At 42.9% G+C, this 22,476-nt stretch overlaps 1 protein-coding gene across 1 annotated transcript in view; it reads left to right on the plus strand.

Moving 5' to 3' along the window:
• Nucleotides 1-3,664: 3,664 nt before the first annotated feature.
• Nucleotides 3,665-22,476, plus strand: part of LOC115461879 (tumor necrosis factor receptor superfamily member 16-like) — a 41,040-nt gene continuing 22,228 nt past the window's right edge. Inside the window, exons 1-2 of the mRNA XM_030191938.1 lie at nt 3,665-3,745; nt 13,553-14,129. Of these exons, the coding sequence (XP_030047798.1) occupies nt 3,665-3,745; nt 13,553-14,129 (658 nt within the window). The remainder of the gene's footprint in view (nt 3,746-13,552; nt 14,130-22,476) is intronic.

The raw sequence follows: 22,476 nt of genomic DNA on the forward strand, positions 1-22,476 counted from the left end.
CCAAAAACGCTGAAAGATCTTGTATTTCCTGTTTGTTCTCTTGTGACTTAGCTTGGTTACTTACCTCCTTCAATTCTCCCTCTTTATTTTTAGGCAAAGGAACATAAAAAATCTTATTGACAGGAGGAATATGAGAGGGGGAATATTGTAGATTTTCAATTAAGTATTTACGAAACAGTTCCATCGGGCTCAAACCAATTATAACAGGAAAACTTAATATCCTTAGATTCAAGCGCTTATTAAAATTTTCGAGTTGTTCAATCTTTCTCAAAGTCATCAATTTGTCTTTAATCAAAGCAGTATTAGTCAGTTTCAGCGTCGTTATTTCTGATTGAATCGAATCTATTTTTGAAGTAGTATCTATTTTAAAGTTATCCATAGTTTCAGTCAAAACATCAACTTTACTTACAAGCAGGGAAGTCTCTTTTACCGTGTTCGCTACAGTTTGAGTCAGTTCTTGGATAGCGGTCCAGATCAACTCCAGTGTAACTACCTGGGGAGCTTGCTGTTCCACAGTTATCTTCTCAGTCCGCTTTGGGGTGGAGCCGCCAAATACAGATCCGCCACCTTCGACTTCCGAAGCAGCTAGATCCGACATCCACTGCCGACTACGAGCTGGTTGATTAATATCCGGCAGGGATAAAGAGATCTCTGAGCCCAAGTGAGCCGTCGCTCCTTCGTCGACACTCACAGCGGGCAAACTCTCGCCGGGATTAGAAGTGGGCTTTGTTGTGAAGTGATCCAGTGTCGTCTGAACTGGCAAAGAGGTAAGAACCGTTGGCGGATGGCTCTTTACCACGCCTTTCCTCTTTGTATGAGGCATTTTTAACAAAAGAAAAGTTTAAAGTATAAGTCCAGAGAGCTCGAGCGCACACAATCAGAGCTGAGCCGCCATCTTGGACACGCCTCTCCTCCTCCCCTCTCTCTTTGTCATGCATTGTTTTTATATCATTTGGTAGTGCGTTCCATAGTTACGTGCTTATGTAGGAGAAGCTGGATGCATAAGTACTTATAGCAGAGTTTAAAAAGGGGTTGGACAGTTTCCTAAAGGACAAGTCCATAAACCGCTACTAAACGGACTTGGAAAAATCCAAAATTCCAGGAATAACATGTATAGAATGTTTGTACGTTTGGGAAGCTTGCCAGGTGCCCTTGGCCTGGATTGGCCGCTGTCGTGGACAGGATGCTGAGCTCGATGGACCCTTGGTCTTTTCCCAGTATGGCATTACTTATGTACTTATGTGGAACGCAAGTGTTTCAGAGATTCCCTTGATCATAACCTGCAGACCCAGTCAGAAGACATCAGTAATATTGCAAACTGGCCTGATAAGGAACTTTTTATCAGACTGAACAATCCACTTTCTGCTAGTGTAGTTGTTGAACCTTTTTTAGCTGTGCTGGATTAATGATTCACAAGTGCACTAAAAAAAAAATGGATTGAATTGTAGAGCAATAAAGTTGTTGGATAACAATGTTAGTATTTGTTGCATTCATTGTAGTTGTGGTACTTTTACTTTTTACTCAAAAAAATATTATATTAGGCAATAACTGTTTTACTTTTAATTAAATACATTTTTTAATGTTATTCACTGTACTTTTTACTTTTACTTAAGTACTGTGGACTAGTATTTTGAACAACACTGCATGTAGGCTTCCTTCTCCACTGTTCATACACTCTCTCCATGTCCCCCTCACCCTCTCTGCACTTTCCCTTTAAGGGTTTGTGTGGATGTGTGCAGAAGTTTACCAGAAGTGTGGGTTTGTCACTCTCCCCTTCTATTTCCATCTTGCACTTTCTCCCGCTCTTCCTTGAATTCTCTCTTCCCTCACACCATGTTTTTCATTCTCATTCCACTGCGAGGTTGGCTCTTCCACTACTGCTGCAGCTTAGGTCTGCTGGCAAACTGCACAATTATCTGGCACATCTGCAGCTCCTTTCCACTTCTTCCACTAGTAGGGAGTCAGTCCTCATTGGTTTCTTCATTTCTTCACCATACCTCCTCTTCTCTTTTTCTGTTGGATTCTACATTTCTAGCCCTGGTCGCTGGGGTTGGGTGTTTGCAGGCACACTGAAGATCACAGTGCTGCAGGTTTTTATTCACTTTCTGTGAATGAGTAGCCTGTTAACGCAGTGGACTTTGATCCTGGTGATCTGGTTTCAATTCCCACTGCAGCTCCTTGTGACCTTGGACAAGTCATTTAACCCTCCATTGCCCCAGATACAAAAACTTAGATTGTGAGCCCCCTAGGAACAGAGAAAATATCTGCATATAATGTGTACAGTACTATAGTACGGCTATAGAAATTACTAATAGTAGTAGTAGTCTTTTGGTGCCATGGGAGTTGGGAGTCCCCATGACATCAATTTTATTGTCATTGTCTCCTCTGGCATTTAACAATATGTATAGATTTGTTTATAAGTGTGCAAACATATTTGTACAGATAGACAGACAGGTCCTTCCCAACAGGCACTATCATCTAGTGCCTGAAAAAAGGACACCAAAGAGAGAGGGACAATGAAGCAGGGACAGAGACAAGACCAAAGAATGAGGAAAATGATGCACTGAGCAAGAAAATCAAGCCAGAGATAGCAAAGGTTGGATATTTTTATCATCTTGTAAAAAATATTGATAACTAGTCATTGCAATATATCATGGGATCCAGTTGAAAGAATCTTGAGTTGGGCATGTCTCCCACATACAGTAGAATTTATAAGTTGGGAATAGTTGGATTTTGTTGACTAATTTTTTGCTGTTTCTGGTGCATAATTAATTTTCTTCTATGCAGAACATATTCTACAGCCCTGGAGATGCAGAAGATGGTGGACATCATGTGCCAAAACTCCCAGCAAACAGACTATGCTTTCCCAGATGAGTTGTGGTCCCTTTCCCTCTTGAGCCCTTCTTCCCTGCTGTTTGTTTCTGGATTGCTGTCAGCATGTACCTCTAATTATCTTTCTGTGTTGCGCAGGTCTCCATGGAGGCAGGACCACTGTGCCCTTTCCAACCTACCCTGTACCTGGTTTATTGTCCCAAACTCCTGTGTTGCCTGATAAGTGTGTTTTTTGCATTTTCCCTTTCTATCCCATGTGTGTGATTGATTCAACTGATTCTAATGTTTTCCCCCCATCTCTCCCCCCCCCCCCCCCGCAGGCCCTGATAACATGTCACAGTGGACCCCCAGCAGGCATTGTAAGTAGCTGCCCCCATGTTTCCACTACATTCAACACCCCTCTAACAGACATGTGTTTCCTAATTGTCTTATTCCATCTATGCAGATCTCCAGGAACCAAGGAACAGTGCCCGCTATTCCCCCTACCCTACCGTTGATGCATGGTAAATGTTGTGTCCCATTTTCCACTTCCCATCCCATTATGCGACTACCTCTAATGCTCTTTGCCTTCTGCCCCCTCGCAGACACAGATAACATGTCACAGTGGCCCCCCAGCAGGCATGGTAAATTGTGTCCCCCAATTTCTCAAATGTTCCCCACCCCTCCGGCAGACGTGTGTCTCTAATTTGCTGTGTTGTTACTTCTGTGCAGGTCTCCATGAAGCCTGGAATGCTGTCCCTCTTTCCATCTACCCTGACCCAGTGTACTGCCTCAAACCCCAGTGATGCATGGTAACTGTTGTCTCCCATTTCCTATCCCATCTTGCTGTTCCATGACAACCTCTAATGCTCTTTTCCTGTCTCACCCCTTGCAGGCACTGGCTACATGTCTCAGTGGACCTCCACCAACCAAGGTAAGTCGCGGGCAACATTTTTCCCAATGTTCACCACCCCTCTTACACACATGGAGGAATGCAGGTACAGCGAAGCAGTTTTATATTTTTAGTCATCCAACAGCCTTAAAGGGTGCAGATTAAAAGGGGGCATAGTGGGGGAGTAGTTTAAGAACAGCTCCATTGAGCAAGAACTGTAATGGTTGTAGTGCCAGTGACCAGTGATTGACATGCCACCAGTGTCAGCATGGGGGGAGAAGTCGAGGTGCTGATCCAGGAAGGAGAGGGGGAGAAGGGAGAGGTGCTGGACCCATGGGAGAGGGAAATTGGGAGAGGAGGGAGAAGTGCTGTTCCTGGGTGGGGGGAAACCCAGAAGAGAGATACCAGTTACGAGGGGAGAAAATGGTAAACTCAGCTCAGGAGAGGGACCTTGGGGGTGATAGTGTCCAAGGATCTGAAGGGGAAGAAACAATGTGACAAGGCGGTAGCCATGGCCAGAAGGATGCTAGGCTGCATAAAAAGAGGCATAGCCAGCAGAAGAAAGGAGGTGTTGATGCCCCTCTACAAGTCGTTAGAGAGGTCCCACTTGGAGCATTGTGTTCAGTTTTGGAGGCCGTATCTTGCTAAGGATGTAAAAAGTCTTGAAGTGGTGCAAGGAAAAGCTACAAAAATGGTATGGGATTTGAGATACAAGAAGTATGAAGAGAGACTTGCTGACCTGAACATGTGTACCCTGGAGGAAAGGAGAAACAGAGGTGATATGATTCAGATGTTCAAATATTTGAAAGGTAATAATCCGCAAACAAACCTTTTCCAGAGATGGAAAGCTGGAAGAACTTGAGGACATGAGAATTGAGGTTGAAGGGGGGCAGACTCAGGAATAATGTCAGGAAGTATTTTTGACGGAGAGGGTGTAGATACTTGGAATGCCCTTCCACGGGAGGTGGTGGAGATGAAAACGGTAATGCAATTCAAAAATGTTTGGGATAAACACAAAAGAATCCTGCTTTGAAGAAATGGATCCACAGAAACAAATTGCTGCTGAGGCTCCTATATAATTGCAATTACCCACTGTGTTTAGTTAATTGGAGGATTCAAGAGTGCAGAGTTGTGGTTTGAGTCTGTTATATTGTCGCCGCAGTCATACAAGATTTTGGACTTTTTAAAAGTGATTTATAGATGTAAATTCATTCTGATTGTATTCATCTATTTGATTTATTTCTATTTGTTTGTAGCAGTTTATTGCCTGTGCTGGCTATAACCCACCTAGAGACAGTGAGATAGCTTGGCAAAATAGTTTATCTATAACAGAATTACTGGTTGTGTTCCTTGCATCTCAGGCCCACTATGCCATCCATTTGATCTGCTCTAATACATACTTCCTTGAGCCCTGTCCAAAGTCTTTACCGACCTATGATTACACTAACATTTGCTATTCTCCCCAGAAAAGTTTGCCAGCCACATGGCATGAAAGAATAGCTGTGTGGAGGTAGGACAGAACTGCACAGTATTATAAAATTTTATATTAATTTTAGATGCACCAGTCAGGAGGCCCACCCACTGAAAAGGTCCTGGGAGAACACTGGTTTCACAGGTGCTGTTCAGCTGTCTGTTTGAACCTATGGTACAGCAGATATAGCCAGGATACATTCCAACAGAGTGACTCATGCCTGTGACACAGAGGCAGGTAGACGGAAAAACAGGAGTCAATGAACCTGGACAGGTGAAGACGAAAGGAAAATCTTCCATTCCTTAGGACCTCAGGCTGCCGGAGCAGACAGTGGTAAGTAGAGCTTTGGGGAGTTTGTGTGATTCCTAATCCTCAATTGTTAGAGACAGAGTTTATGTCTTTATGGCAGTATGGGGCATGGCGTGGAGGGGACAGAGCCCAGCTGTTTCCAGTAACTTTACTTTCATGGAACAGTTAGCAGTCAGAATTATTTGACTGGAAAGCAGCAGGCCATTCAGACATGTTTGTTTTAAAAGCATGAGAAAGTGACTGTCATTTCCAAAATGAAAGCCTGCACATTTCTCTGCTCCCCATTCAGTACTTTCAGTTTCACATATCCCAGGATGTGTGTGTGTGTGCTCACTTCTTTTTCAGTTGTAGTTCAACTAAGAAGTTATATTAAGGTACAATAGGCATTTTCCTGTCCTCAGTTGACTTACAATCTAAGTTTGTACCAGTTGCAATTGAGGGTTAAATGACTTTCCCAAGTTCTGGAGAAGTCATAGTCAGAGTTGGCATTAGGTGGTGAGAAGCAGAGCAATTGCCTTGGTCCCCAATGTTGTAGGGGGGCCCCAAGCCTGCCTCAAACTCCCAGGTTCTGCCCTGGGTCCCTGTATGCCTAACACCAGTCTTGACCACAGTGAAATTTGAGCCCTAGCTTCCCTGGTTCTCAGTGCGCTGCTCCAACCAGTAGGCTAGTCAATCAATATCCCAATGCTGTCAAGATTATTTTTATCATAAGCAACATTATTTTCTTATTTATCACACACACTTATTCCCAGAGCTTCAGCTGGTGACTCTTTTCACATACGGAACTCACCTCAGTGATTCACCCTTACTCGTCAATTGGCTCTTTATTGTTCAATAGGCAACACAATTGATGATGGGAATAAGAATTAATAGGACTGAGCCCTGAGGCAGCATATTTCATGAAACATGGCAATGTCGGCAGTTTCCAGTCGAGATAAGCTGATTTTATGCAAATCAAATATTTAACTTTCATTGAAAGGATTTATTTTTTTTTTTAAGTGTATTTACAATTAAAGGTTTTCAGATCAATGGGGCACCTGAACATTTATATTAAAGGGCCAATGACGAGTAAAGGTGAATTACGGAGGTGAGTTCCCTGTGTGAAAAGCTGAGGATCTGGGAATAAGTGTTTGTGATAAATAAGAAAATAGTGTTGCTTATGATAAAAATAATCTTGTCAGTGTTGATATATTGCAGAATGGTAATTTGAGTACCACAGCTAATAAGTACAAAATATTTTCAATTGTGGTAACCATTCCTCAATCAATGGCAAAGAAATGACCACAATCTCCTGAGTAAGAGAGTTTATTTTAGGTGGACAGAAACCAGGACAGTAAAATCATGAAGGGCCCAATATTCAACGCCAATTAGCAGCAGCACTAACTATGTAATTGACACTGTATCCCCTTACTCTCGAGAGCCAAGTAAACTCAGTAATAAAGAAAATGTTCTATTCAATGTGGAAACTGAAATGCATAAAACCTTTCTTCCTGAGGGAAATTTTTCGAAACCTAATTCAATCAATGGTCCTGAGCCATGCAGATTACTGCAACGGAATCTACGTGGTGTGATAAAGTCACATCCAGGATAGTTGGGTTAAGGCAGTGTCAGTTTGAAACACAAGTCGCAGAAGGCATTGCAGGCAAGGAGCCAGGGTGTGAGATGAGGAACCCGGACTGGACTCCTAGCTGCAATCGGGGAAGACATGGGTGTAAGCTGGTAGGACGTGTAGATGGGCTGCCACTAGGGGGAAAGAGAGTTAGGAAACCCTGTGTGCAGGAGCTCATCATTAGTTTAATGCTTAACTTAGCTGGTATGGGTATGGGGGAAGCTAATGGAAGGAGAATGATTGGTTGTGAGAGCAGAAGCCAGGGATTGATTAGGTAGGTGGGAAGGAGTCCCAGAGGAGAGAAGCAGTTGCAGGCTGAAAACCCTTGGGTAAGAGAGGTCCCTAAAGTACTGAAGCAGGCTGAAATCCCTTGGGTATGAGGAAGTCCCAAAAGTATTTGCAGGCTGAAAATCCTTGGGTAAGGGAGGTCCCTAAAGTATTGAATCTACCAGTGAAACTGATGCAGGGTGAAATCCCTTGGGTATGAGAAGTCTCTAAAGTATTGAACCCATTATGAAGGTAAAGAGAGGAGAAGGTAGAAACTGCTGCTTTGTGTTTTAACTGTGATAATGAATTGAATGAACTGCTTCTATTTGGAATTGAACTACTGCTTATTGTGTACTGGATAAAGAGCCCAGACTGGAGCTGACTGTGAGCCTGTATTGAATCCTGGTATGTGCTGATAGCCTACTCCTTAAAGGGGACTATTTGCCACTCAATTTCAGGTGGCTTATATGGGTTTAAGATTGAAGGTGAATGCTGCTGTTGGAACTGTGTATCAAGTCTACTAGAACCCTGCATGGAATAAAGTCCTTAAGATTGAAGTTGCTGGTGGACATTTATTTCTTGACTGTACCAGGAGCCTGTGGCTGGAGGAGATTGTTCTATCCTTGGCTGCACCTAGAGGGTACCTGCTTACAGCGGGATGCAAAGAACAACTCACAAAAAAACTCCAGACCGCCCAAAACACAGCAGCCAGGCTGATATTTATTTGGTAAAACACGATTCAATAATGCTAAACCCCTCCGAGAAAAATTGCACTGGCTCCCAATCAAAGAACGGATCATCTTTAAAATCTGCACCATAGTCCATAAAATTATCTACGGCATAGTCCCAGGATACATGACTGACCTAATAGTTCTACCAACCAGGAACAGAACCAGATCATCACGAACATACCTAAACCTCCACTACCCAAATTGCAAAAGACTTAAGTAGGAGAAGCTAGAAGCATGGGTTGTTTTGTATTTAAGTGCACAACTATGGAACACACTCCCAAAAGCTGTAAAAATAATACGTCACCACCTAAACTTCAGGAAATCATTAAAAACCAACCTCTTCAAAAAGACTTACCCCACCGATCCAACGTAAAATCCCCACATCCTGCAACACAGCATTACCAATGATCGTTCTGGACAATTTACAACCTTCCCTCCCTTCAACCTTCATGGTGCCTGAAACACACCTACCTTATTCGATTACAACATACCCTTGTTTTTGTTCCCAACCGGACTTGGCGTATGCCTTTACAGTACTGTGTAAGCCACATTGAGCCTGCAAATAGGTGGGAAAATGTGGGGTACAAATGTAACAAATAAAAAAAAAAAAATCCTATAAAAGTCACCAAAAATTGCACACACCTAATTTGCATGCACAGTTTAATTGAATAACAAGCTAATTAGTGCCAATTGGCTTTTTATCAAGCAATTATTGGCACTAATTAAATTTAATTGCCATTTACATGCATAAATTTTGTCACGATCTGAAAAAGGGGTGCAGAAATGGGAGGGTATGGGCATAATGGGGCATTCCTAAAATTAACACACGTTGATACAGAATAACAGAGATACCTACCTAATTTAGGCCCATACATTTGCACCACATTTTAATTGGTGCAAATGGCCATGCCTAAAGTTAGGCGCAATTCCTGGGCACAAGCACTATTCTATAAACTGCACCTAACTTTAAGTGCAGCTTATAGAATAGCATTTTTTTCGGTGTTGATCTTTTTGACGCCATATATAGAATCTAGCCCCATGTGTATAACTGCTGGAAATTTTAATGGCTCTTATATGTAGAATGCACCATCGCAGGTTGTCCCCTGGATTCTATATAGCATATCAAAATTGGCGTAGATTCTATAACAATGTGCAAAACTTAACAAGCTAATGAGCACTGATAATAGCACTTAACAAGCAATAATGAGCACTAATTGGCACTGATAGAATTTAGGTGCACAAGTCACTAAGCGTATTCTGTAACGATGTGCACTGAACTTCTAAAGCACGCAGGCAAAAAGGGGTGTTGTTATAGGTGGGGAAAATGGGCATTTTGTGGATGTTCCAATATGTATGTGTCTAGTTATAGAATATGACCCAGCGCGCCTAAATCTACACACTGAGATTTACGTCACATTTTCGTCGGTGTAAATGGATACACATAGATTTAGGTGCTGAAATATCAACTAAGCATATTCTATTATAGAATACGCTTAGGTGGCACTGATTTCAACGCTGATTTTTTAGGTTCCATATATAAAATCTCTCCTTATATGCATAAAAGTTGTGTTTATACAGGGAATTTGCTTTAGAAGGTGTCCATTTTACAGCAAAATTCAGGCATGGGGAGGGCAATTCTATAACTATGCACCAAGAAAGTATGCAGATGACCAGAACAGCTGCATATACATGTATATACATGCATAAATGCCAATATTTCAGTTACATACTATTCTATAAACTGGCACCTACTGTACATATGTTGACAGATTCAAATCTGTCGGTACGAGGCAGTACACTTCATTTTATCCAGAGACGATATTTCATGTGCTCCATTGTCAATCAGTATATACTTTGTGCATCCACTGATCGACCCCTGATGAAGGCTTTTTTAAAAGCCGAAACACGGACCGTGTAGGGTCCTAATAAAGCTTTCCTGGAGCATCTCACCCTGGTGTCTTGGATTGATCTCTTGAAGTTGTGTTTTCCACTTCCTTCTTTTGTTGTATTCAGTTCTGGTCGCCACATGTCAAACAGGGTATAGCAGAATTAGAAAAGGTTCAAAGAAGAGTGAGCAAAACGATATAGGGGATGGAACTCCTCCCATATAAGGAAAGGCTGAAGAGGTTAGAGCTCTTCAGCTTGGAAAAGAGATGGCTGAGAAGAGATATGATTGAGGTCTACAAAATCCTAGTGGAGTAGAAAGAGTAAAAGTGAAACAATTTTTTACTCGTTCAAAACAGTATACAGACTAGGGGACACTGAATGAAGTTACATGGAAATACATTTAAAACAAATGTATTTGAAATATTTTTTCACTCAACAAATAGTTAAGCTCTGGAACACTTTGCCAGAAACTCTAGTAGCAACAGTTAGTGCATCTGGGTTTAAAAAAAAAGGTTTGGACAAGTTCCTGAAGGAAAAACCTGCAGTCTGCTATTGAGAAAGACTTGAGGAAGCCACTGCTTGCCCTGGGATTGGTAGCATGGGATGCTGCTACTATTTTGGTTTCTGCCAGGTACTTGTGACCTGGATTGGCCACTGTTGGAAACAAGATACTGGGCTAGATGGACCATTGGTCTGACTCAGTATGGCTGTTATTATGCTCTTATGAGTTGATCACCCAATAAAGACTTTACCCTGTATTCAGCCAAGCCCTGAACTGGATAACAGATTATTCTGAGTTAGGAAGATTGAAAGGAGAAATGATCCACTAAACACAGGGCCCTGAAGCTTAAGACAATCCTCCCCCTCATCCCAAAGGAATCTAGAAGGTAAGAAATGTATCTTCCCCTTCACTCCACACCCTGCTTGGGTCCAGAAGTGAAGTGAGTACCAAGGAAAGATAATCTATACATTTATACAAAAGCATCAGATGACTGGTTCTGCTTCCCTCTGTCTGTGCTCTTAACAACATTTCCAGGGCCTCCTGTCCATTTTCTATTTCTTTTCTTGCCTCCTTTCTTCTTCACTTCCTGCCTACATTCCTTCTTTAACACTGATCTTTCACATTTAGATTTTTTCCATTTTCTGCCCCCTTCTCAAACCTATCTAGTTTTCCACCCCTTTCCTTCTCTTTTATCTATGTGCAGCATTCCCACTTCTCTTCCCTTTCCTTCCGTGGGCAGTGTTTCCCATTTCTTCTTTCTTTCTCTTCCATCCATGTGCAATTCCTCCCTCTTTCTTCTCTTCCATCCATGTGTAGCAATCCCCCCTCCATTCCCTTGCAGCTATGTGCAACATTTCCCCCTCTCCTTGCCCATTCCTTCTATCTATGTGCAGCATTTGCCCCTCTCTCTTTTCTTCCCTTCCATGTGCAGCATTTCCCCCCTCCCTATCCTTCCCTTTCATCTAGGTGCAGCATTTCCCCTATCCCTATCAGTCTCTTCTATCCAAGTGCAGTTTTCCCCTTCTCCCTGTCCTTCCCTTCCATCCAACTGCAGCATTTCCCCATCTCTCTTCCCTCCTATCCAAGTACAACATTTCCCCCTCTCCCTTCCCTTCCATCCATGTACTACATTTCCTCCTTCCCTACCCTTTCTTGCATTTCCCCCTCCCCCTTTTCTTGCATAAATGTGCAACATTTCTGTCTCTCCCTTCCCTCCTATCCAAGTGCAACATTTTCCCCTTCCTTTCCTTCATTCACACTTCTCCCATCTCATTTTCTTCAATCCATGTGCATCATTTCCACCTCTCCCTATTCTTCCCTTCCATCTAAGTGCAAAATTTTCCCCTTCCTTCCCTTCCATCCATGCACATTTCTCCCTTCATATTCATCCTTGTGCAACATTTCTCCCTCCCCCTCCCCCTTCTCTTCCATTCATTTGCAGCATTTCCCCCTCCCTTCTCTTCCATCTGTCCAGCATTTCCTCGTCTTCCATTTTTTTCCATGTGCAGAATTTCTCCCCTTACCCTTCCCTTATCTGTGCAGCATTTCCCCCTCTTCCTTCTCTCTTATCTAAGTACAGCATTCCCTCTCTCCATTGTCTTCTATCCAAGTTCCTGTTCCCTCTGCATGTCCAGCATCTCCCCTTCCCTTCCCTCTGTCCTCTTCCCCTCTTGAGCCCTACAAACTTGCATGTTCGCTGGCACTGTTTACATCAGCTGTCTCTGACCACACTGAGGTGTCTTTTCCTCTGCTGCAACCTGCCCTCGTGGCAACAGGAAGTTGCAACAGAGGGAAGGACCCCTGGGTTGGCCAGAGAGAGAGCCTGATGTAAGCAGTGCTGGCGAACATGCAAGTTTGTAGGGCCTCTGTGGGATAGGGACAGAGGGAAGGGAAGGGAAGGGAAGGGGAGATGCTGAACATGGAGGAGGGAACCTTATTAATGGATTAGGTGGATAATAAGTCTCCCAAGATAAGATAAGAGGGAAGAAGAAGATATGGAGGCAATGCCAGACTCACAGGGGAAGTGTGCTGACTTTGGGATGGCAAAGTGGTGGCAAGGCAATTTTTTGAGGTGGCACTTGCCACCCTGTAGCCACACTTATGAGTTCAACTTACTCCTGATAGATCTCCCAAAATCTATGTCTCTTCCCTTCATTCTGTTTAAAATTCTGCTGTACAACTAATCTTCTGTCAGTGTCACTACACTCGCATAACCTCTCTCTTCAAGTTACTTCATTGGCTCCCTATTCATTTCCGTATACAGTTCAAACTCCACTTACTGACTTATAAAAGTTGTTGTAAGAGAGGGTTATTAGCATATGTATTTATTCTGTAGTTCCTCAGGTATCTTTCCTCTTGTATCTCTCTCTACGCTTCTCCCTAGGAACTATGTTTATCTTGCAAGTCATTTTTATCTGTGCCCTTCTTCTCCAGTGCCAGCTACAGATTCCATTCCTTCCATCTTGCTGCACCTTTTGCCTGGAATAGAAATCATGCTTCATCGCTAGCCTATTCAAATCCAGGTTAAAAGCCCACTTTTTGAGGCTGCTTTTAACTCTTAACCCCCTATTCAGTGCCCATGTTTGTTTTTCTCATTCCCATTATAAATAATTCCCTTATCCCTTATTTGTCCTGTCTCTCATATGTTTGCTCACAGCACTGTGTAAATCTAGTAGTGGTATAGAAATGATAAGTAGTAGTAGTAGTAGTTTTTGATTGCTTATTACAAATCAGCAGTCCACGTACTGATATATATAAATAAATAAATAAATAAATAAATAAATAAATATATATATATATATATATATATATATATATATATATATATATATATATATAAATACTGATATAAATGTTTATTTCTTATACTTCTCCACCATTCATGATGTATTGTAAGCCACATTGAGCCTGCAAAGAGGTGGGAAAATGTGGGGTACAAATGCAATAAATAAATAAATAGGAAAGCAATCAGAATACAGGCTACTAGTTGTGCTCCTTTAGCAAACAGTTTAATCTGAAATTCTGAGTGAAGTTTTTTGGGATTTTTTTTCTTTTTTTTTTTTTTGTTTCCTAGATGGCGAACTTTCCTGTTCTGCTGTTTTGTGTGCTCAGCAGTAGATGGCTCTGCAGTTCAGCCGTTCAAGAATCCTTTTACACAGTGATCCAGGACGGACATAAACTTGACTGCCAGATGTGTCCAGCTGGAAGAAGAGTGGAGAGAGAATGCACAAAAGATGTCGACACGACATGTGTTGTATGTGAAGATGATACTTACATGGATCACCCCAATGGGCTATCGCACTGTTTTCCCTGCCGCAAATGTGGAAATTATGCTAGAGAAATCAACCCATGTGAGAGAATTCTGAACCGGGTTTGTGTTTGTGAAAATAATACATATGAACTGGATGGTCTTTGTGAACTGCACAGAAAATGTGGTCTGGGATACAGTGTGCAGAAACATGGAACCGCAACACACAATGTTATATGTGGTCGGTGTCTGCCTGGCTATTTCTCTGATGAAATTTCCAGTACTGCATCTTGTAAGAGACATCAGAACTGCCTCCTGAAGGGTTTTCATGTAAAAGTGGCAGGAAATACTACACATGATGCCATATGTGGTAGGAAACGACGACCTATGACCTACAAACCAGGTATGTAGATCTGGTTTATCAAAAAGTGCATGGATTTGTGCATAATGCATTAGGACCTTATTTGGGGGTTGAATTATTTGACTGCTGTTAAAAGGCAGTTAATTTTATTATTCATTTATCATAGTGGCTGTTATTTCCTTTTATAAATACTGTATTCTGATGGACTAGTTATTATTAATTATGTTTTAAAATCTTTTGTGTTAGGTTTTGAGGGGGTCATTTTATAAGTGACTTCAGTGCCTTGGGATATACATGCATTAAAGTAGCAGTGGAAACAAATTATCACCTACTTGTATGTGATAAATGTGTAGGTGTTCAGAAAATCAGCCGACTGGGGTCAAAATCGCAGTTTCTACTTGCACAAAGGGGCCTGTTTGCTAAAGTATGTTAAGTTTTTGCACTTCCCACCTATTTGGTGCAAAACTCAATGCACGGTAAGTGCAAAGCCTGTGCGGTAAATATTAGAAGCGTTCCCAGTATCTTCCCTGCCTCTACTGCACAGGGTAGACACCTACCATGTGGTAGGTATAGCATAGTAAGTGCATCTGTGCTGCCTGTCACTGCATTTACTGTGGCCCCATGTGCTACAAAATACAACAACTAAATCCCCCCCAATCCCCAATCAAGTGCCATCATCACCCCCACCCCACTCTTCAATCCTCCCAAGTGCCATTATTGTTCCCCTATCCCAACAGCAGAGGCCAGAGCCACTGAGGAGGGAGGCAGGGGGGCAGAATTCCCCGAGCCTGGCCTTCAAGGGGGGAGCCTGGCACTGGCAAGCTTCTTCCGGATCTGTCTCTCTCCTGCTCCTGCATGCCAGCCAGGAGTCAGGACCAAATGATTGAATTAACGCAATAACCCAACCCGGGATATCTCATTAATGCAATCATCTAGGTCCTAGCACACAGGAACAGGAGCAGTCAGACATAGAAGATAAGGGAGTAGGTGGCCCGAATGTGTGTGTATGTGGGGGGGGGGGGTGGCGCTAGGGTGGAGGGGGTGAGGATGGGGGGGGCAGCGCCACAGCGGCTCAGGTGGGGTAGTCTTGCTCCAGGCCTGGCTGTGTCTCTCAGAGGCCCTGGCAGAAGCAGCTGACCCTTGGACCAGCACTTATCGGGAATTTCCATGGTGGTATAATGGCAAGGCAGGAACAATCCCTGGATGTTCCTGCTCCTTTGCCTTCTGGCTTAGTGATACTCTCACAGTACTACCACTGAGGGGTCAAGCTGCCCTATGAGGGTGAAACTTACCATGCACTAACTGCAAGTGCTGTCCATGCCCTGTGTCTGGCCATAGCCCACCCCATTCCTGCTTCAGAACAGCTTTGCAGCTGTCAGGGAGGAAATGTAATAAAGGTGCATAGGCACATGTCGCCTTTATAAAATATAAGTAACATATTTGCCTTTTCTGCCTAGGTGGTCTGTTAGAAAATGACCATCCACATGCATATTTTATTTCTGTTTGGATTCTGTTTATTATATATTCCCTAATTATTCCCTGCTTTGAGTGTGTTGGAAAGGCAGGTTACAAACTGACATAAATATTTGAAGTTGTGCAGATTGAGAAGAAGCCAAAAGCTTTAAAGCATTTCAGTGGTCATGAGTCTAGGTTTTTCTTTCCTCATTATCACCTACATCCCCTCAAATTTTCTTATATATTTTATTAGCAAACCAATTCAAAACTGCATAGAGCAATACTATATCAGAAACTAAAACTAACTCTAATTGCTCCAAATCAACAGGATATAGATGAGACAATGAACTACTATATTATCATTTAATAATATATAGCCTCATACGTCCAGGGTACCTTTATATAAGTTAGGACACCACTGACTGACATTCATCATCGGCTACCACCACCTACCTAGCGCTGCAGAGAAAAACTCTCCTATCACATCGTGAGAGAAAAATCTGCAGTGCTTAGGCTTATGGGACAATCAATTTAATAAATCATAAGTTCAAATGCTCATCAATCCTAAATATGACCCAAAAAACATATCAAGGGTCTAAAAAGAAAAAAGAAAAAATGTAATCAATAATTAAATATAGGAACACAACAGCCAGGTTAAACAGTTCAATGTGTACACTTAGCTTTTGCCTCTTTTCAAAAAGCTCAATCGCTGTTTAATTCTCTTTTGATGTCCATGGCTATGACTCTTTAAAGTCCACGTGTTGCTCCAACTCTTTCTTATTTTATTAACATGTTGTCTTTTGTCCTCAATCTAAATAGGAGGTGAGCTTTGTAGATTATTTGAATGTGTAGCTATCTATCTTCCTTTTTCAGTCCCAGGCCAATGGGATAATGCTGGCAGTGTGCTGCCTGTGCTTGATGATGTACATGCACTGAAAGAGTACAGGAGCCAACAGGCTACTGTGCTATGTTGGGTTGCTGGTGCTGTTGGTCACACTGGTTAGGGGACAGGGCATGGGAGACTCACTCATGTGGAAGGGCATTTTTGAAAGGGACATCCAAGTTGCGATTTGGACGTCCTTGAAAAACGGCAAAATCCAGGGGCATGGAAACTCATATTTTCGAAACAAGATGGACGTCCATCTTTCGTTTTGAAAATACCATCAGGGACATCCAAATCCTTAAATTTGGACATCCCTAGACATGGACGTTTCTGACTTTCGGCGATTTTCAAAACCAAAGAGGTCCATGTCAAAAACGTCCTAATGCAAGCCATTTGGGCATAGGAGGAGACAACATTTGTAGTACACTGGTCCCCCTGACATGCCAGGACACCAACTGGGCACCCTAGGGGGCACTGCAGTGGACTTCATAAAATGCTCCCAGGAACATAGGTCCCTTACCTTGTGTGCGGAGCACCCCAACCCCCCCCCCCAAAACCCACTACCCCCAACTGTACACCACTACCATAGCCCTTACGGGTGAAGGGGGCACCTAAATGTGGGTACAGTGGGTTTGTTGTGGGTTTTGGAGAGCTCACTGTTTCCTCCACAAATGTAACAGGTAGGGGGGTATGGGCCTGGGCCCACCTGTCTGAAGTGCACTGCAATACCCACTAAAACTGCTCCTGGGACCTGCATGCGCTGTCATGGATCTGAGTATGACATCTGAGGCTGGTACGACATATTTTTAAAGATGTTTTTTGACAGTGGGTGGGGGTTAGTGACCACTGGGGGAGTAAAGGGAGGTCATCCCCGATTCTCTTCGGTGGTCATCTGGTCATTTCAGGCACCTTTTTGTGCTTTAGTTGTAAGAAAAACACGTCCGGGTGAAAACGTCCAAGTGGTCGTCAGGAACGTCCTTGTTTTTTTCGATTATAGGTCAAGGACGTCCAAGTATTAGGCATGCCCAAGTCCCACCTTCGCTATGCCTCCGACATGCTCCCTTGAACTTTGGCCGTTCTTGCGACGGAGTGCAGTTGGAGACATCCTAAATCAGGTTTCGATTATACCAATTTAGACGTCCCTGGAAGAAGGACGTCCATCTTCCGATTTATGTCGAAAGATGGACGTCCTCTTTCAAAAATGAGCCCAATAGTTTAAATGATTAAGAACGAATCCCCTGATTCTATATAGGCTGCCCGAATCTGGGTGTGGATCCCAAATCCATGTGCAAACTAATTAGTTATTGAGCCATTATCAATCATTGATGTTAATTGGCAACAATTTGGCGGTATGAGCACATCTGCCCTAGGCGCTATTCTATAAAATGCGCACCTAACTTTCATAGCACGCAACTCAAAAGGGGCATGGGCATGGGAGGGAATGGGGAGATCAAGGGATGTTCCCAGAAGTTAGGCGTGATGTTATGGAATACTTGGATTTACTTGCCCAAATGCCAAACATTAGGCACCTTAGTGGTGTGGTCAAATAACATTGATGTTCCTCATCAGTCCAAAATCTTTTAATTTATATTTATTTTTTGTTTTGTTTTCATTTTTTCATAATATTTCCTCAAGAAGTATGTATTTGTCATCAAATCTTCACTCTAAAATGATCCAAATTACTTATCGTTGCATTGGCTGTAGGCTAAATGCTTGTAATCCTTCACAGGGAATCAGTCTGACATAGCACCATGTTTCACATACTAGCTGTATCAGGGAAAGTGACTTCACTTCACTTCTTCAGCACGCTTCACTTTGGCTGAAGAAGTGAAGCGAAGTCACCTTCCCTGATACAGCTAGTAAGTGAAACATGGCGCTATGTCGGACTGATTCGCTGTGAAGGATTATAAACCTTCAGTCTACAGCCAATGCACAGTTAAGTAAATTTTTTTTAATTAATCCTAATTTGGATAATTTTAAAGTGAAGATTTCATATGAAGATTAAGCAAGTTTATACTTCTTGAGGAAATATTATGAAAAATAAATAAAAACAAAAAATAAATTTAAATTAAAAGATTTTTGATCGATGTGGAACATTGGTGTTATTTGACCACACCATTATGGTGAAGATTTCAGCATACATTCACTTTCTAATGGTCTATGGAACTATATTAGTTAATTCTGTAGAGAACTCTTGTATGTGGATTTGACTATTGAAGTTCTTGATACTTAACAGAAAATTGCAGTGACCATGGTTTGATTACATTATTAAAAATTAGACACCGGCATTTACACCAGGTTTTGGCAGGTGTAAATGCTGGCCCCAAAGTTAGGCACTAAGGGCAAAATTCTATAAATGGCGACTTAAAACTCAGCTCTGAAAAACCACGTGTTTAGCGTATTCTATGAACCACACCTAAAGTTAGGTGTGGTTTATAAAATATGCGCATGTGCTGTTCTTGGAACTAAAATTTAGGCATAGCCATTTAGGCCACCTAGAGTCAGGCCTAAATACCTGTGCCTAACTTAGGTGTAGTAGATCAGGTGTATTCTACTACTACTACTTATCATTTCTATGGCGCTACTAGATGCACGCAGCGCTGTACACTTGAACATGAAGAGACAGTCCCTGCTCGACAGCGCTTACAATCTAATTAGGACAGACAAACAGGACAAATAAGAGATAAGGAAATTACTAAGGTGGGGATGATAAAATAAGGGTACTGAACAAGTGAGTAAGGGTTAGGAGTTAAAAGCAGCATAAAAAAGGTGGGCTTTTAGCCTGGATTTGAAGACGGCTAGAGATGGAGCTTGACGGACCGGCTCAGGAAGTGTATTCCAGGCATATGGTGCAGCAAGATAAAAAGGAACAGAATCTGGAGTTAGCGGTGGAGGAGAAGGGTGCAGATAAGAGAGATTTACCCAGTGAACGGAGTTCCCGGGGAGGAGTGTAGGGAGAGATGAGAGTGGAGAGGTACTGAGGAGCTGCAGAGTGAATGCACTTATAAGTCAATAAGAGGAGGTTGAACTAGAAACCCTGGGCACCTGGAGCGAGGGCCCTGGGAAGATCAGGGTGGACCTTGGAATCTCCCACGAGAGGGTTGTGGGGATATGCAGAAGGGCTGCAAGTTCTCCACAGCACCTGTTGGGAGCACTGGGCACCTAGAGTGGAGGCCCTGAGTGGATCGGAGTGGACCTAGGAGTCACCCCGGAGAAGGCTGTGAGGATATGCAGATGAACTGCAAGTCCTCCACAGCACCTGAAAGGCAACCGGTGGAGAGCTGGGCACCTCTAAGCTAAGGAAAGGCTTACCAGGGGTTAGGCCGAAGCTAGCATTCCTCCCCCTGAGGGTCACCTGTATTCCATAATAGTGTGCATAGCTTTTTGAAACACCCACAACCCACCCATTCCATGCCCATGGCCACACCCCCTTTTCAGCTGCATGCTTTAGAATTTACACACACTGTGTTATAGAATAAGCCTAGAAAGGTATCTATATAAATTCTAATTAAAGCTAATTAGTGCTGCTAATTGATTAAGTACCAATTATTGGCACTGATTAGCTTAATCAATTTTTATATTAATTGCATATTGTACTTATTTCTGAATTTGTTGTATTGTGTTTTAAATATTTTGAGGCCAGTATTCAAAGTGTTTAAGCTACTAACTTTGAGAGTTAGGCTTTTATATTGGTCCCTTTGAAAATTTACTAAGGCCAAGTCCCTAAATTTATGCTTCTAGTTTCCACTAGGCTCCTAACCATGGCAGGGCCCAAGGGCATTTGTTGCCCTAAGCCAGTGCTTCTCAAACCTATCCTGGAGGCACACCTTGCCAGTCGGACTTTCAGGACTACCAGAATGAATATGCATGACAAATCTGCATATAGCAGAGATGTATTATGCAAATCTTTCTCATGCATATTCATTATAGTGATCCTGAAAAGCTGACTGGCAAAGTGTGCCTCCAGGAGGGGGTTGAGAAGCCCTGCTGTAGTCAAACCTTCAGCACTTCCCCCCCCCCCCCCCGGCACCCTCACAGGCAGCTCAAGACCCCATCCCTACCAGCCTCTAGTCCAGCATCTCCCCTTCCCATCCCTACTGCTCTTCCTAGGCCCAGATTCTCATCTCCCCTTTCCTATCGTAGCCTCATGTCCAGCATCTTCCCCCTCCACAACTATCTCTTCCTTGTCACTTCTACCACCCCACTTCTTCCCTTCTGCTCCAAACGTAGCCAGTGCCAGCATGGAACCTTGCAGTAAAGGCCCATGCTCAAGCAGTGCCATATATTGCCCTCCCTCCCCCACCAAACAAAAGTGCATCAGGGAGGATGGAATGTGGCAGCACTTGAGCAACGGCCTCTACTGAAAGATCTCATGCTGGTGCTGACTACCTTTGGATCAGCAAACAAAAAGTGAGGCAGGGGAAAGAGACGGGGAGGCTGGCCCTACTCATAAATTTAGGAGCCTAAAAATACATAGCAAACAAGGTAGATGTAGGGCAGGGGAAAAAATTGTAGAAACTTAGCACTGATTTTCATCATAAATTACCTTTCCGGCGCTAGTGGAAATATTCAAAAATATTTTCACAGAGGGTTACCTGGCAGTAATCAGGCAGCGCCACATGCTACCCAGCTACTGCTGGATTAGCCCGGGATCCCTTACCACCACCACAATGGGTGGTGGTAAGTGCTTCCCCCTCCCACATGGCCACGCAGTAAGAGTGATCTTACCGTAATGCTAGATCTTTTTTCGGCCCTTTACCCGCTGCGGTAAAAGGGCCTCAATGCACAGCAAAAATGGCCTCCACCGCATAGAGCCTACCATGCCCTTTACAAAAGCATGGTAGGCTCCATGCGTGCCAAACTGAGACTACCACCAGGCTAGCATGCCCCCTGGTGGTAATTTCAGATTTGGCGTGCGTGCATACTGCCAGGACAGATTATTTTATTTTCTACCACACACAGCATTTCCAACATTAATTGGCAGTGAGCACAAGCCAAACGGTCACTGTGCATGTAGCACATGAGCCTTTACTGCTAGATCAATGGGTGGCGTTAAGGGCTCAGGCCATAAATAGGCACATGCTGGTTTCAGTTTTACCACAGGCCCTTTTCCTGGCCCACTTAAAAAAAAGCCCTTTTTCCCAGATGCGGTAAAAACTGGCCCGGCACACACCAAAAACACACGCCCACACTACCGAAGGCCACGTTTTGCCGCAGCTTAGTAAAAGGACCCTTAGCTTGCATTCCTAAGTTGAGGAGCTCAGAGTTTTTAAATATCAGCCTCTCTGTATGTTTTGTAATTTATTATTGTATTGTTATAAGCTACTTTTAATCTCCTGGGACAACTGTAAGAAATAAATCTAAAAACAGTATAGAATAGTGTTTACCAGACTGCCAGGATTTTTCTAGGTAAAGCTTATTCATATTTCATGGGGAATTCCCAAAGCTCTGGGAGGCTTTTGGGAGGAAAGGTTACAGAATGACATTTTCTGGAAGTCAAGTAGCCTTCTTTATCAGAAATTTACCAGACTGGAATATAACCCAGTTTCGGGTAAGACACCTTCTACTATCCCTGGATTTGAACATCCAGCCTGATATACTGGAGCAATTGCAGCCCTGTTTTGACAATTGGGGCTGGGGATACTGCAAAGCACTGTTTATAACTCCTGGAGGAAAGGTAGTCCCCGATAGTCATTGTGCAATAATAATAACTAGCAGACATGATTGCCAATCTCCAGAAGGTGCCTTGGTACATGGCCCTCAGCCAAGGGCTATCACTGCAATTGGAGGTGATAAACTGTTAGTCCTAAAAAAAACCCCAAGGAAAATTAAAGACAGGACTATTCTAAATTATCCTTACAGAAACTAGATCCTAATAAAGTTCTGCGTTTTTAATATTCTAATAGAGTGTTTTGCACCACAAGACCAAAAAAGTCATATTTTCAATTGTCCTTTCTCTACTTCTTACTCAATGTGTTTAGAACCCCCAAACTCTCCTATGAACCTCTCTCCCCCCACCACCACTGCACCCCACAAAATTGACTTGGTTTT

The sequence above is a fragment of the Microcaecilia unicolor genome, chromosome 2 (assembly GCF_901765095.1).
Source record: "Microcaecilia unicolor chromosome 2, aMicUni1.1, whole genome shotgun sequence".
Lineage (NCBI taxonomy): Eukaryota > Metazoa > Chordata > Amphibia > Gymnophiona > Siphonopidae > Microcaecilia > Microcaecilia unicolor.